The sequence below is a fragment of the Muscardinus avellanarius genome (genome assembly GCF_963383645.1).
Source record: "Muscardinus avellanarius genome assembly, chromosome: 1".
Lineage (NCBI taxonomy): Eukaryota > Metazoa > Chordata > Mammalia > Rodentia > Gliridae > Muscardinus > Muscardinus avellanarius.
In genome coordinates this window covers 122,334,776-122,349,215 of record NC_137786.1, presented here as the reverse complement: position 1 = coordinate 122,349,215, position 14,440 = coordinate 122,334,776, and the positions used below count along the sequence as shown (strand labels likewise).

General features: G+C 53.1%; 1 protein-coding gene across 1 annotated transcript; it reads right to left on the bottom strand.

Annotated features, from left to right (window-relative positions):
- Window positions 1–475: 475 nt before the first annotated feature.
- On the bottom strand, window positions 476–12,914 carry HYOU1 (hypoxia up-regulated 1; the record flags this gene model as incomplete). Its single annotated transcript, XM_080700691.1, has 26 exons — window positions 12,864–12,914; window positions 12,230–12,326; window positions 11,934–12,027; window positions 11,686–11,764; window positions 11,408–11,562; window positions 11,222–11,298; window positions 10,779–10,960; window positions 10,465–10,580; window positions 6,952–7,144; window positions 6,682–6,816; window positions 6,481–6,563; window positions 6,272–6,404; window positions 5,955–6,142; window positions 5,545–5,683; window positions 4,770–4,830; window positions 4,529–4,608; window positions 3,949–4,134; window positions 3,678–3,850; window positions 3,474–3,561; window positions 3,258–3,380; window positions 2,357–2,490; window positions 2,188–2,272; window positions 1,777–2,017; window positions 1,636–1,686; window positions 663–713; window positions 476–534 (listed from the first exon to the last, which is right to left on the bottom strand). The coding sequence occupies exons 2-26, from the start codon at window positions 12,318–12,320 to the stop codon at window positions 476–478; spliced, it is 2,997 nt and encodes a 998-aa protein (XP_080556817.1). The 5' UTR covers window positions 12,321–12,326; window positions 12,864–12,914.
- Between the last annotated feature and the right edge of the window lie 1,526 nt (window positions 12,915–14,440).

Below are 14,440 nucleotides of genomic sequence, written 5' to 3'. Positions count from 1 at the left end.
AGACAGGCACTCAGAAACTAAACCTGGTGACCAAGGCTCTGTAGACACTGGCCTGAAAGGGACATTGATTTCATGGTGGAAGAGGAAAGAGAGAAGGAAGGATGCCCAGAAAAGACTAGGTGCTCACCAGTGTCCCAGGACATCCTTCCCAAGAGCAGGATCCCACCAGCCACCGGTAGCCATTTCTCACTTACCCACAGGCCAATAATTAAGACATAATAGTGATTTTTTCCCAAATGCGGGACCAGGTGGGTAGGGGATCAGGGGGTGAGGCTGGGGACCAGAACAAGTTCAGGCTTTAACCAGACCTACTCCAGAAGGAACTGGTAAGTGGCCCCTCCTCCACACTCAGATCCCAGGTGAGAGCAGGAGCTTGAGCCTCCGAGGGCAGAACCAGCCCCTCTCCCCACCCCAATGTGTAATAAATAGAGGTGGTAGAAGGGGCTGGAAGTGAGTGGGGAGACTGGAGGTGGGGTTATAGTTCATCATTCTTCAAAGGCCGCTTCTCTCCTGCTGGCCGCTCCTGTTTAGACTCTGGGGAGGCAGGGGGTGAGAGCAAGGGAAGGATGGCCATTAAAGCAGAGGCCAGTGGCCCTGGGTCTCTGCAGGCATTCTCCCTCCAACCCAGCCAGGCTGCCCAGCTTAACCAGGTCCTTCCTCACCTACTCCGGGACCTCCTAACTCCAAAGGCTCAGTGTCTGCTGTTTCAGATCCTGTGTTGGAAGGAAAGGGTCAGTCTCTGCAGAAGGGAGGGAACAGCTAACAGGGGAGGGGAGAATTGCAAACTGTTTCTGAAAAGAGCCAGCAAGTATTTTAGGATATGTGGCATCTATCTCCCTTCTCCCTCTGCTCCTTTTTCTCTCCTTTTTTGTGGTACTGGAGATTGAGCCCAGGGGTGTTCTACCTGTGCTACACCCCAGCCTTATCTTTTTCGAAACAGGGTCTCAACAGTTTACTGAGACTGCCCTCAAACCTGCAATCCTCCTGTCTTAGCCTCCCCAGTACTGGTATTGCAGGGTGTGCCACCATGCTTGGCTCTGTATTTTCTTCTTCTTCTTTTTTTTTTTTTTTTTTTTTTTGGTGGTACTGGGGTTTCCTGGAAGCCCGTCTACCTCCGGGCTACAGTCCCAGTCCTATTTTTACATTTTATATTTGGAAACAGGGTCTCCTAAGCCAGCGCACGCGGCTGGCTTCGAACCTGCGCGATCCTCCTGTCTCTGCCTCCCAAGCGCGGGGATTACAAGCATGCGCCACCACGCCCAGCTGTATTTTCTTTTTTATTTTAAACAGTGCTTTAGAAAAGTAAAGGCAGCCCGACATGGTGGCGCACACTTGTAATCCCAGCATTCGGGCGGCTGAGACTGGAGGATCGTGGTTTGCGGACAGCCTCAGCTACTTAGTGAGGCCCTCCGCAACTTAGTGAGACCGTTTCAAAATAAAGAATAAAAAATAGGGCAGGGGGTGTAGCTCGGAGGTCGAATGCCCCTGAGTTCCATCCCCAGACCACAAAAAAAAAAAAAAAAAAAAAAAGCCATCCAGTTTATGGCTGTCCAGAACCAGGCTGTCCCCTTCCATTTCGCCTGCCCCCTGGACTAGGGAAAAGTCCCATTCCCAGCCATAGTCTCCCCAACTCACGAGTCTCTACTTTCTCAGGTTCTGAAATGGGCTTTGCGTCTTCAGTCTGGCCTGGAGAGAAACGAGGAGGAAGATGCAGTCCTGGGAGGGGAAGACCTTTCCCCTGCAGGGCAGAGTCTAGAGCTAGGGGCCTGCCCTCACCTGCTGGTGGGATGACCTTCTCCCCCTGGTCACTGTCACTGGAGTTGAGAGGAGGCTCTGTCCGGGTGCCATTCTTGTCCTTGGGCCGGGGCCGGGGCTTGGCAAACTTGGCTTTATTGAGCAGATATTGCACCTCACGGTCCAAGGCCATCATCTTGGCCTCAATGTCTTTTGAAAGTAACACGGGTTTCTCTGTGGCAGGAAGCTTGGCCTGCTCGGCCACAGTTGCATTCTTCCAGGCCTGTAGATGAGACCAGATAGGCTCAGAACTAGCTGTGGAGGGAGCAAGTGACTCTATTCCAGGTGAACTCCTAGCCCCAACCACCCTCAGGCTTTTCGCACAGACTGTCAGTCACTCTGCTACCTACGGCGCCAGCTAAGCGCCCAGTTTTGTGCTCATGCAGCGATTACCCAAGTCTCATTGATGACTTTCTCTAATGTTGTCATTTCCACCTCGGTAAAGATCTGGTCCATCTCTGGGAGAAGCCGGGCACCCCTGAAAATCAGAGAGGAGAAGATCAGACCTCATGGCAGAGGTCCTGTGGGGCTGAACAGAGACGAGCGGCATGGGGCCACTCACTTGAGGAACATGCTGGAATGATTGAGGAGATTGTCGAGAGCAGACAGGCGTTCTGGCCACTTCTTGCGCTCTTCCACCCGAAAAAACAGCCCTTGGCACAGCTTCCTCAGCTCTGTCAGTTTCTCCTTCAACATCTAAGAGATGGGGGGTATGCAGAGGGATTGAGGGGGTGATAAGAGAGCTCCAGAGTCAGCATGATGTTTTTTTTTTGAGGTACTGGTGATGGAACCCAGGAGCATTCTACCTCCAAGCGACACCCCCGGCCCTATTTTTTTTTTTAATTCTTTATTTTGAAACAGGGTCTCAATGAGTTACAAAGGGCCTAAGTAGCTGAGGATGTCCGCGAACCATGATCCTCCTGTCTCAGCCTCCTGAATGCTGGGATTATAAGTGTACGCCACTATGCCTGGCCTTTGGTTGTTGATGATCATGCTAGAGCCTCACTCAAGCTAGGCAGGTACTCCCCATAAAGCCACATCTCCAGGCCTTTTTTGTGGTATTGAGTACTGAACTCAGGGACAATCTACCTCTGAACTGTGTCCTTAGCCCTTTCTATTTTAAAACAGGGTTTCACTAAATTGCTGAGGCTGGGCTTGAACTTGTAATCCTCCTGTTTTAGCCTTTCAAAAACTGGGATTACAGTCATGTGTCACCATGTCTAGCCTTTTCTTTTCTGAGATAGGGTCAAGGTCTGTTGCTGAGGCTGGCTCTGAATTCCTGGGCTCAAGCCATCCTCCTGCCTCACAGCCTCTGGGGTAGCTAGAACTACTGGTACACAGGCTGTACACAGCCTGCATGGTTTCTTGTGGCCTTAAACCCAGTTCTTCTGACTCTCTGACACTAGGGGAGGTAGTCAAGAGCTTCCATTCCGCCTGCAATGGGGGTCCTGAGAGGCCCTCACCGCAGTGGTGGCCCCAAAGCCTTCATCCTCCAGCCATGCAGATGCAGTGCTGAGTTTCCCAGAGATCTCCTCGCGCTGCTCCTGGGTGGACACTTCCTGGTACTCAGGCTGGTACAGCTTGTCCTAGGGAGGGATACAGACATGTGCATGCAGCAAGCCTGTGGGCAAGGCTCAGAGCCAGATACCTATACCCAAGACCTTGTTCTGGCCACCAACCTGGGTCTCAAAGATGAAAGCTTCCAAGCTGTTTGCAGCTTTTTCCCGTTCCTGTTTCTCTAGGTCTCGGAGGGTCAGGTCCTCAAGTCTGTGTGACAAAGTGGCCACAGGGGTATGGGGAAGGTTAGAACTCAGCCGCTCCGGTGCACCCCACACCTTGCTACCTCACACCCACATGCTTATGCACACGCACGCCTCACTCACTTCTGCACTGAGCGTGCCAGCTCATCCTCAGGCAGGTCTGGAAGATCCAGAACCACGAGCTCTACCCCAATCTCTTCCACCATTCTCTGCTTGCGGGCAGGCTTTTGTTTCTTCTCCTCCTCAGAGGCTGGAGGGCCACCCTCAGACCCTGCCTCTCCCTTCTCACTGGGCTTCTGAGTGGGGAGAGCGGGGGACATCAGGACAGGCTTCAGCCTTTTCCATGGGGCACGAAATAGAGCAGGCTCCACCCACTCCCTCAGCCAGTGCTCACCTTGGCCTCAGACTTGTCCCCAGTTTCTTTTTCAGAGGGCTTTTCTTCTTCAGGGATTGTGTCTCCCTTGGGCTCGGGGGGCGGGCGCTGAGAGGTATCCTCCACTGGGGCTTCGGCTTCCTCCTTGAGCTCTGCCTGCTCCCCAGGCTCATCCCGGCTTCCCTCAGCAGGGCTCTCCTCTTCCTCCTGGGAAACAATCACAAGCACCCACAGGTGACAGTCACCAGCAGGAACCTGGCCCTGTCACACCCACACCTCTGCTGTGAAGGGCATCACTGAACAGCACACAGCTTTCAAGGAGATGGGTAGCAAGTGTAGGGAAATGGTCAGGGTCTGTGTGCACTGCAGCAGTTCAGCTGGTGAGAGCCTGGGGTGAGGGGCTGGGCCTTGGAATCTGGTACAGGGAATGCTCGGAGGCTGGGAGTGCGAGGAGAGCTGTGTATGGTGAGGCCAGCATGGCTGAGGGAGAACTCAGGTCGGCTGAACCCCAGGCAGTCAGGCAGCCCACCCGCTCCCCATCAAGCTGCCACTACTTACACCTATGGTCTTCTCTGCACTCCTGACTGCATCTTGAGCTTACCTGGACAGCATCAGTGCCATTTTCCTTGGTGTCTGGTGTGGTGCCACCACCAAACAAGCTAGAAATGGTGTTGCCGAGTTCTAAGGGGAAGGAAGTCCAAAAAATCAAGAAAAGACCAAGCAGTGACTCTGTGCCCTATACCAAGGACACCTGCTGCCCACCTCCCCAAACTGCATGCAAATGTGCTCTCACACGAGTGCATGTGAGCATGCACATACACAGGCCCAAGTGCTCAGCTTACTGGTAAGCGTAGATTCCTCCTCTGGGCTGTCTTCCACCAGTGTCTCAAATACAGACTCCACCTGAAAACGGGTTGAAAACGAAGGAACCACATGCTAGCTCACATTTCTCACAAACACCCGCCATGACGAGTGCCTGCTTGTGTGTGCTCCGTGCCCTGCAGCTATGCTGGCCCCATCTCTCACTGCCCTCTGCCCTTTTTTTTTTGGGGGGGGGGGTGCTAGAAATTGAACCCAGGGGCATTCTACCTCCATGATTTTTTTTTAAAACAGGCCTCATTAAGTAGCTAAGGTTCATCTCAAACCCACAATTCTCCTGTCTCAGCTTTCCAAGTACTGGAATTACAAGTGTGCATCACCACATGCAGCTCATCTCACTGCCTTTAATAACAAAGGCAGCCAGGCGTGGTGGCGCACACTTGTAATCCCAGCATCCAGGAGGTAGAAAAGCCCCTGGGTTCCCACCACCTCTAGTAGCACAAACAAACAAACAAACAAAAAAAAAGCCAGGTTTCCTGGGCTGGGATTGAGTGGTGGAGCTCTTACCTAGCTTGCACAAGGACCTGGGTTGCCTCCCCAGCACTTCAGGGCCTACAGGCATTGAGAGGTCTTGAGAAGGCCTGTGCCAGATCCTGCTTAGCTCTGTTTCGAGTCAAGACTGATCCAATTCCAAACCCTCTGTTTACCCTGTGGAGCCTGCTGTGGGACAAGTGCTGTGCCCACGCCCCTGCCCTGCTGCCCTGCTGCCCTGCATTTGGGGCCTCCTCTTGCTCTCACCCTGTCTAGACTGAGCACGCCGCTTTCATCCAGGTTGAAGTGTGCCTTGATACCCTTGGACTCATAGTCTGGGTACTTTTTGAAGCTCTCACCCACACCTTTCAGCTTCACTGTGGTCAGATTATGGGAGCCAAACACTCTGGTAGAGACAGAAACAAGTTTGAGGAGCCCTGCCTGGCCCATCTCCAACTCCAGAGCACACGCCTCCTGGCCCCGATGTCAGGGCCCTGGCAAGGACTTGCTCACAAGGACGGAGGCGCTCTCCAGAGAGCTGCTTCCAACCTCACCTCACCCCCACAGCCTGCTCCCCACTTCAGCCCTGCGAGCCCCCAGCCCTCTCCAAACCCTCAGGCCGTCTGGCCACTACCCCTCCCCTCCCCCAGCTCCCATCCTGTCCCCCCGCCCCTCACCGAATATCCTCAGGCCCCAGGAAGCCCAGGTCACCGTAGTTGATGTGGAAGTTGAAATCGTGGCTGTAGCGGTTAAAGGTGATGACTTTGCGCTGAGGGTAGGGCCCCATGCGGGAGAAGAGCACGCGCTTATTGTGCTTCAGGCTGCGAACCCCGGGCTCATCCTCTACCTCCCGTGTGAACTCCACCTACTCAGCAGGCAGAGAGGACAATGCTGAAAGACCTGAGCAAGTTCTGGGTAGCAATGGGATGTGTGTGTGGGGGTCTCTCTTGGCAGAAGGACAAGGCATGGGCTAGGGTGGAGACAGGCTACTCACCAAGATGGGGTAGACCACCGCGTCCCGGACGATGAAGGGCTTTACTTTGAAGGCTTTGCTCAGTGCAGCTGCCTGGTACACAGCCCCCATGGCAGCAGCTTCATCCGCATTGATGTTCTTCCCCAGCTCCTCCCTAGGAAGAGTACCAAGTTCCAGTACCACCTACCCTGGAGCACCCGGCCCTCGGCAGACCTTGACCCCACACTCACTTGCCCACGGCCTTCAACAGCACCTCCTGAACCTTGGGGACCCGAGTGGCCCCACCCACCAGGATGACCTGCTCGACCTCATCCTGTGGAGGGGGAGGAGGGGCGGTGAGATGGCAGTTAAGCTCTACAGCACCCGCCTCTTGACAACCACCTGCATCCTGCCCCATTCCTGCTAGCACTCCGCCTCCCCCAGGCCCTCACCAAGCTCATTTCAGCACTCTGCAGGGCCTGCTGGACAGGCCCTGGCACCCGCTCAAACAGGTCTGCACACAGCTCCTCAAATTCCACACGAGTCACTTTCGCCTTGAAGTCAATATCGTCCATCAGGCCCTCAATCTGGGGGAGATAAGTAGTGTCAGGGGGTTCTTCCCTGGCCCTGCTCTTCTCAATGTAGGCAGGACAGAACCAGGGGCCAGGCTTTGGGAGAATGATAGCACTCTTTGCTCTCCACCACCAACCCCATGTGGGCACCTGGGCCATGTGGTCAGCATTGGCACTCAGGACCGTTTTGAGCCGGTTGGCCTCCCGTAGCAGCTTAGCCATAGCACGTGGATTCTCCCGCACATCCTTGACTTTCTGGCCCTTACGCTGCTCATTAAAGAGCCCAGCCAAGTGTTCTCGCAGGCGGAGCTCCATCTCTAGGCCCCCCAAGGTACGGTCAAACCTGTGTAAGAAAAGAAGCAGGGGAAGGTGAGGAATACAGACCTCTCCTCTGGCTTCCCTCCCCAGGGACACCTGCCCTGCTCACTGCCAGGGCCCCATGTTCAGACACATGACCCACCCTCAACTCTTCACAAGACCTGATACCTCATAGTGGCAGCGCATCCATTCATTCAATAGTATTTACTGGACACAGCCTATGCCAGATCTCTGGGGAAACATGTGGCAGGAGAAGTGGGGAAAGTCAGGGTCCCTACTGTCAAGGTATTGCTAACTTGGCAGTTGAGTAACCTTTAAATGGGAAATGGTCACTATCCCAGGTGCTGGCAAAGAGCAGCAGGCATGACTGGCAGAATACACCCAGAGAGGTATGTGCTGTCTGGGATGTCTGGGCAAGCTTCCCTGAAGACATGCTTAAATCGAAACCCGAAGGACAAGGAGTTAACTAGAGATGAGGAGAGAAAAGAACACTGTAGACAGAGTGAAAGCCTAGAAGTGGAAGTGGACAAGCTCCAAAGAAGGGTGAAATGCTGAGGCTCAAAGGACAAGAGGGCTCAGCGAGACAGCAGTTTGTTGGAGGCAAAGCTAAGACAGACACAGGGAAGATTTTTTTTTTTTGTGGTACTGAGAATGGAACCCACGGGCGCTTTACCTCCGAGCTATACGCTCAGCCCTATTTTTTATTCTTTATTTTGAAACAGGGTCTGAGTTGCAAGGGGCCTAAGTAGCTAAGGCTATCCTTGAACCAAGATCCTCCTGTCTCAGTCTCCCAAATGCTGGGATAACAAGCGTGTACCACCACACCCGGCTACTGAGGAAAAATTTAATGAAATGGGGCCCGGCTACTGAGGAAAAATTTAACGAAATGGGTTGCAATCAAATTGGTGTTTGTTGTTGTTGTTGTTTGTGGTACTGAGGGTGGAACCCAGGGGCTTTTCTACCTCCAGGCTATACTGCCAGACCTATTATATACTTTATTTGGAAACAGGGTCTCACTAAGTTGCTGAGAACCTCACTAAGTAGCTGAGGCTGGCTCTCAACCTGTGCAATCCTCCTGTCTCAGCCTCCAAAGCACTGATATTATAAGCGTATGCCACCATGCCTGGTGATGTTTTGTTTTTATTCATTTATTTAGTAGGCGATCAAACCCAGGGAAGGCCTCATGCATGGTCAACAAGCACATGACAAGTAAGCTATAACCCACTTTTTTTTTTTTTTTTTTGGGTACCAGGGATTGAACTTCTGAGCTACATCCCCAGCCCTTTTCTTTTTCTTTCTTTCCTTTTCTTCTTCTTCTTCTTTTTTTTGGTGTGTGTGTGTGTGTGTGTGTGTGTGTGTGTGTGTGTGTGTGTGTAGTACTGGGGATGGAACCCAGGGGCTTTCTACCTCCGGGCTACACTCCCAGACCTATTTTATATTTTCATTCCCAGATCTATTTTATATTTTATTTCGAAATAGAGTCTCACTAAGCTGCTGAGAGTCTCACTAAGTAGCTGAGGCTGGCTTTAAACCTGTGCAATCCTGTTTCAGCCTCCCAAGTACTGAGATTACAAGTGTGCACCACCATGCCCAGCCCCAGCCCTTTTCATTTTGAAATAAGGTCTTGCTAAGTTGCTGAGGCTGGCCTTAAACCTGCAACCTGCCCATGTCATCCCCCCAAATACTGAAATTACAGGTGTGCCTAGCTTCCCAGCCCTCTTTGAGAGAGAGTCCTACTAGGTTTCCTGAACTAGTCCCAAACTCTCAGTCATCCTGCTTGAACGATGAGCATCTACAGTAGTTGGGATTACAGGTGTGTGCCACTGCACCCAGCTTAAATTGGTGTCTTAATGAGAATCCACAAGCCAGGCATGGTGGCACATGCTTGTAATCCCACTACTTAGGAGGCTGAGAAAGGAGGATCACAGGTTCAAAGCTAGCCTCAGTAATTTAGTGAGGCTATCAGCAACTTAGTGAGACCCTGTTTCCAAATAATAAAAAGGGCTGGGGATGTAGCATGCTCCTGGTTTAATCCCCAGTCCCACACACACATACACAAAAAGAGAACACTCTGTTTGAGGACAGCCTCAGCAATGTAGGAAGATTCTGCAACCTAGTGAAATCCTATTTCAAGACAAAAAAAAAAAAACAACTAAGTGGCAGTACAGCTCATAGGTAGAATGCTCCTTGGTTCAATCCTTGGTATCACAAAACAAAACAAAACATAAAGAAAACCCTCTGAAGCCGGGCATGGTGGCGCACACTTGTAATCCCAGCATTAGGGAGGCTGAGACTGGAGGATCGTGGTTCACATACAGCCTCAGCTACTTAGTGAGGCCCTGTTTCAAAATAAGGAATAAAAAATAGGAGTTGGGCGTGGTGGCACATGTTTGTAATCCCAGCATTCAGGAGGCTGAGGCCAGATGATCACAGTTCGCAGACAGCCTCAGCTACTTAGTGAGGCCCTCTGCAACTCAGTGAGACCTGGTTTCAAAACAAAGAGTAAAAAATAGGGCTGGGAGTGTAGCTCGGAGGTCGAATGCCCCTGAGTTCCATCCTCAGACCCGCAAAAAGAAAAAAAAAAAAAAAGTGCAGGGGTACTGTAGCTCGAAGGCAGAATGCCCCTGGGTTCCAACCCCAGTACCACAAAAAATAAAAATAAAAATATAAAAAAGAAACACAATGACTACTTTGGGCAGAAGGACAAGTTCAACTCACTGAGACTCTATCTCAAAAAAATTAAATGGTTTGGTAAGCCGGGCGTGGTGGTGTATGCTTGTAATCACAGCATTTGGGAGACTGAGATAAGAGGTTCATGGTTCGCGGACAGCCTCAGCTACTACTTAGTGAGGCCCTTTGCAACTCAGTGAGACCCTGTTTCAAAATAAAGAATAAAAAACAGGACTGACGGTATCACTCGGAGGTGGAAATGCCCTTGGTTCCAGCCCCAGTACCACTAAAAAATAAAAAATAATAAATGGTTTGATAAAGTGTCCCTGGGTTCAAATCTCAATATTGTGGATGGATGGAAGGCAGGCAGACAGTGATAGGTGCAGTAAACTAGTCATGGCAAGAAATCAAACATGAGTGACTATGCTCTACACAAAGTCTTCAGCTTTAGGGACTCCCTCCAAATAAGATCAGGAAGCTCCCTTTGAGCATCCCTAAATTGCCCTTCCACTCTCTCCAGCTTCCTTACTTTTTGGGAGTGGTCACCTACAATGACTGCTCTTTTATCCAAGAAAGTATTCCTACATAGAGCAGGAAAATTGTGGCTGCCCTTCTAGGAAGAAGCCCCCTTCCTGCGGGCCTTACTAAGAAGTCCTTCTCCTAGCACTCACTTACCCCACCCCCCTGATCTGTAGCTGCGGTTGCATCCCAGCCTCCTTGGTTTTCACAGTTTGGTAGGTCACGATGGTGCACACGGTACTGCCTGAGCCCATGTCATAGAACATGACATTCTGTGGAGACATCAAGAGAACTGTTAGCAACCCTATCAAATGCCAAGGGCCTACCTGCCCAGTTGCCTACTTCTGAGGCTGCCCAACTCTCAGCATAAAGCTGAACAGCTGTGCCAGCTAGATGCAAAACAAGCTGGGCACCCTCCATTCTCAGAGTTGGCCACTCTGCATGTCTGATGCAGAGCTCTCCTGTCTCACCTGTGCAGTAGTGTTGATATCCTTCCGGCGGAAGACACCGTAGCTGAGGGCAGCAGCGGTGTTGTCGTTGATGAGCTGCAGCACTTTGAGGCCAGCCATCCGAGCCGCCTGCAGCACAGCTCGGCGCTCAGCCTGATTGAAGAAGGCCGGAACAGTGATGACTGCATCCTTGACGGGCTGCTCTACAGAGGACAACAGAACAGGTCCCACCTACTCCACACCCTAGATGTATGCTTCATAATGCTCTGCTGTCAGATGCCATCCCATGCACTCAGGGAATTTAGCAACGTCTCTGGCCTCTACACACTAGAGGCCAGTAACATGTTCCCAGGTATGACAACCAAATGTTCCTTCAGCCATTGCACAGTATTCCTGGGGAGCAAAACCTCCCCCATTTCCCATTTAAGAATCTTGGCTGCTGCTGCCCCCACCTTAGCACTCACCTGCAAAATCTTCAGCCAGGGAACGGGAGTAATTGAGAAGCATGCCCAGCACCTCCTCAGGAGAGAACTTCAGCTGCCTGTGGGGAAAAGGTATAGATGGAGGCAAAGAGCCAAGCATAAAGGCGGGACAATAATGAACACATAGCACTGAAATCTGGCAGGCTCCTTCCCCAACAGAATACTCACGGGCTAATCTGGAAGTGCACAGTTTGCCTCTGTGGATCAAAGCTGAGCTCGTGCTCTGGGAAACGGGCCTGATAGAGGGCCACATGGGGGTTATCTGACTGCTTCCCTAGGAGGTGCTGGAAGTAACGAAGGGTGGCCTTTGGATTCTTGATGGCCTGGGAGATGGAAAGGAACTGAGTGTTAGGTGCCGAGGCCCAGCACAGCTGCTGCTCACACCATAGACATCCTTAAGGGGACACTTGGGTCCACTCCCCTGGGAAGGGGGTTTGTGGACTCACCATGCCTGCTGCACTGTCTCCAAAGAGCCTTTCGTTTTCCTTCAGGGTCACAGTTACTGGGGTTTTCCTCCTAGATTCCCTGAGGAAAAGAGAAACCAGCTGCCTGCAGCAGGGTGTGAGCCCAGGGGCCTTGCTATTCCACAGTTGCTCCCTCAGACGCCAGAGTCTGTGTGGGCACTGTGGAGAACACACACTGCTTGGAGCCTGGGGCCCATGCTGCCCGCCAGGGACACCAGTTCCACCCTCACTTGTTCAAGACAATCTCCATGGGCACTCCAGGTTTGACGATGGCCACCTTCATGGATTCACTGCCCAGGTCCACAGACATCACTGCCAGCGTATCTGAAGGGAAGAGGGAAAATAGCGTGTCAATCAGCCGAGTTTTCCCCACGTTGCTGAGGGCCCTTTAAAGCACACCGCTTTCTATGAAGAAAATAGCAAAAGACAAAAAGCCCTGGATCCAACAACTAGAAAGACTTCTGGCCCAAAGTCTCATCCTGCCCCCCAACATACTCATTTATTCTTTGAACCCTGTGTCACATACCGCTCAGCGCCCACAGGTCTGCCAAGAGGATGGTCATCAAAGCCCAACATGGTAGCCTCCTTGGCCTCTGCCTCCTGTCTGTAGCTGCCATTATACCCTAGGGGGAGAAGGTAAAAACACTTGCAACTGGGTGCCCTAAAACAAAACTCTCCCAAAACAGAGAAGCTGCGCGATTCATACCTACAGCATCCCCTCCCCTTATCCCGATGAGGTTTAACCACTCTAACCATCCCTAGAAGTATCCACAGAAAAAGCTCAGGCAACAGTGTGGTCCTCGGCTCCACCACATCCCTGAACTGGGAAGAGCAGAGCTTTCCGGCCACGGCACAGGCAGGCAGGCAGGCAGTCACACAGCACTCTGGCTGTCAGACACCGGGTGGGGCTGGGGATCTTTGGGCCAGGTTCAACCAGCTCCTCACACCCGGCGCTTCCCTGCCACACTAGGCCTGGCCAGGAACTGAGAGGTGATGACACTGGGGAGAAGAAAGGCCTGTCTCCTCGTCGGCATCCCCGCTGGGTGTCCCGTCCCTTCCCCAGGCCACCCCGGCCCCGCTGCCCACGCAGTCGCTGTGCCCGGCAGCGTAGGGTCACCTGCCGGGCGGATAGCACGCACAGGGATTCACCTGAGCCTCACCTGACGGAGGCGGCGGCTCCCACTCCCGAAAACGGACCCTGGCCCACCTCGAGCGCGTGGGGCCGGCCCGGCCTCTGGGCCCAACGCACCGGCTTCCGCGAGGCCCTAGCCCGCGCTCTCGACCCGCCCCCGTGCAGCACGCTGCGCCCCGGGCGCGGCGGCCCGGCCTCCCTCCGTTCCCACCCCGGTACCTCCGACCGCGGCTGCTGCGCCCGGTTCGGGACAGACGCGGCGCAGACGTACCACGCGGCTGCTGTGCGCCCCCAGCCCGCGCCCTTCACAACTCCCCGGGTTAGCAAACTGTTACAGCGGCCACCCACCTCTCCACCGCGTCTCGCGCACCGGCCGCCCCGGACGCGGCGCGCGCTCATTGGCCACACCGCCTCCTCGCCCCGCCCTAAACGCCCCGACGCGCGCTCCTATTGGGCCACGTCCTGGACCCGCCCCCGCCGCGGTCTCCGGCAGTGCCCCGAAGCGGTCGAGGGGCCAGTCCACCGGTTGGGGCGAAACTGCCGGCTCCGATTGGACCACGTCATGGGCCGGCGCGTGGCGCCGCCTCCCCCGCCCCCCCACCCCGTCCCCGCCGGCGCGGGCTGCGCCACTGTGGAGACCCAGGAGTGACCCGCTCCGGGCGGCTCGGCGCGGGGCCGTCGCGGTCAGGCCTCTTCCGGTTACCTGGGCGCCCGGGCGAGCAGTGGGAGTGACCCGCGGCGCCTCCGGCCTGCGTGTTGATTCTGAACTGCCCTAGGCTTTGGCTGGAAATCAGAAAATGGGGCGCAGTCACCCCAAGCCTCCTGTTTCATTAAGGAAACTTAAGCCACAAAAAAGATGTGCGCCGATGAATCGGAGATAAGCAGTGTATTAGTGGCTGGACTTGACCTGGACTGTGAACTCTATTCATATGAGAAAATAAGCCAAACTGTAAAACACGACACTTTCGTGAGGCTATAATTGGATGTGCATATGAGTACTACCTTCTATGAGTTTCTGTTCCATTAAATCTTGTACCTTTGCTTTCTCTTTAACTGCTTCTGGCATGGAATTAAAGCAGCTGAGTCCTCTCTGTTATTTGGTCCTTCTTACTCACTCCCCTGTTAACTTTAGCTCAGCAGAAATGCGCAGTTTTGAACAGCGCACTTCTCTGGAAATCGACCACCTGTCCCTCCACCCCAGCTGAAGCCTGAGCTCCCTTCAACTGAAGCTTTTTATTTTTATTTTTATTTTTTTTGGTACTGGAGATGGAACCCAAGGACATTGTCCATCCGAGCTACACCCCCAGCCCTATTTTCTAGTCTTTTTATTTTTTGAAACAGGGTCTCACTGAGTTGCAGAGGGCCTTGCTAAGTTAGATGAGGCTGTCCACAAGCCTCGATCCTCCAGTCTCAGGCTCCCAAACTCTGGGATTACAAGCCCTGGCTTGAAACTTCTCTTAAAAGCCCTGGCTAGCCGGGTGTGGTGGCGCACACTTGTAATCCCAGCACTTGGGAGGTTGAGACAGGAGGATCGCACAGGTTCAAAGCCAGCCTCAGTTACTTAGTGAGGCTCTCAGCAACTTAGTGAGACCCTGTTTCCAAATA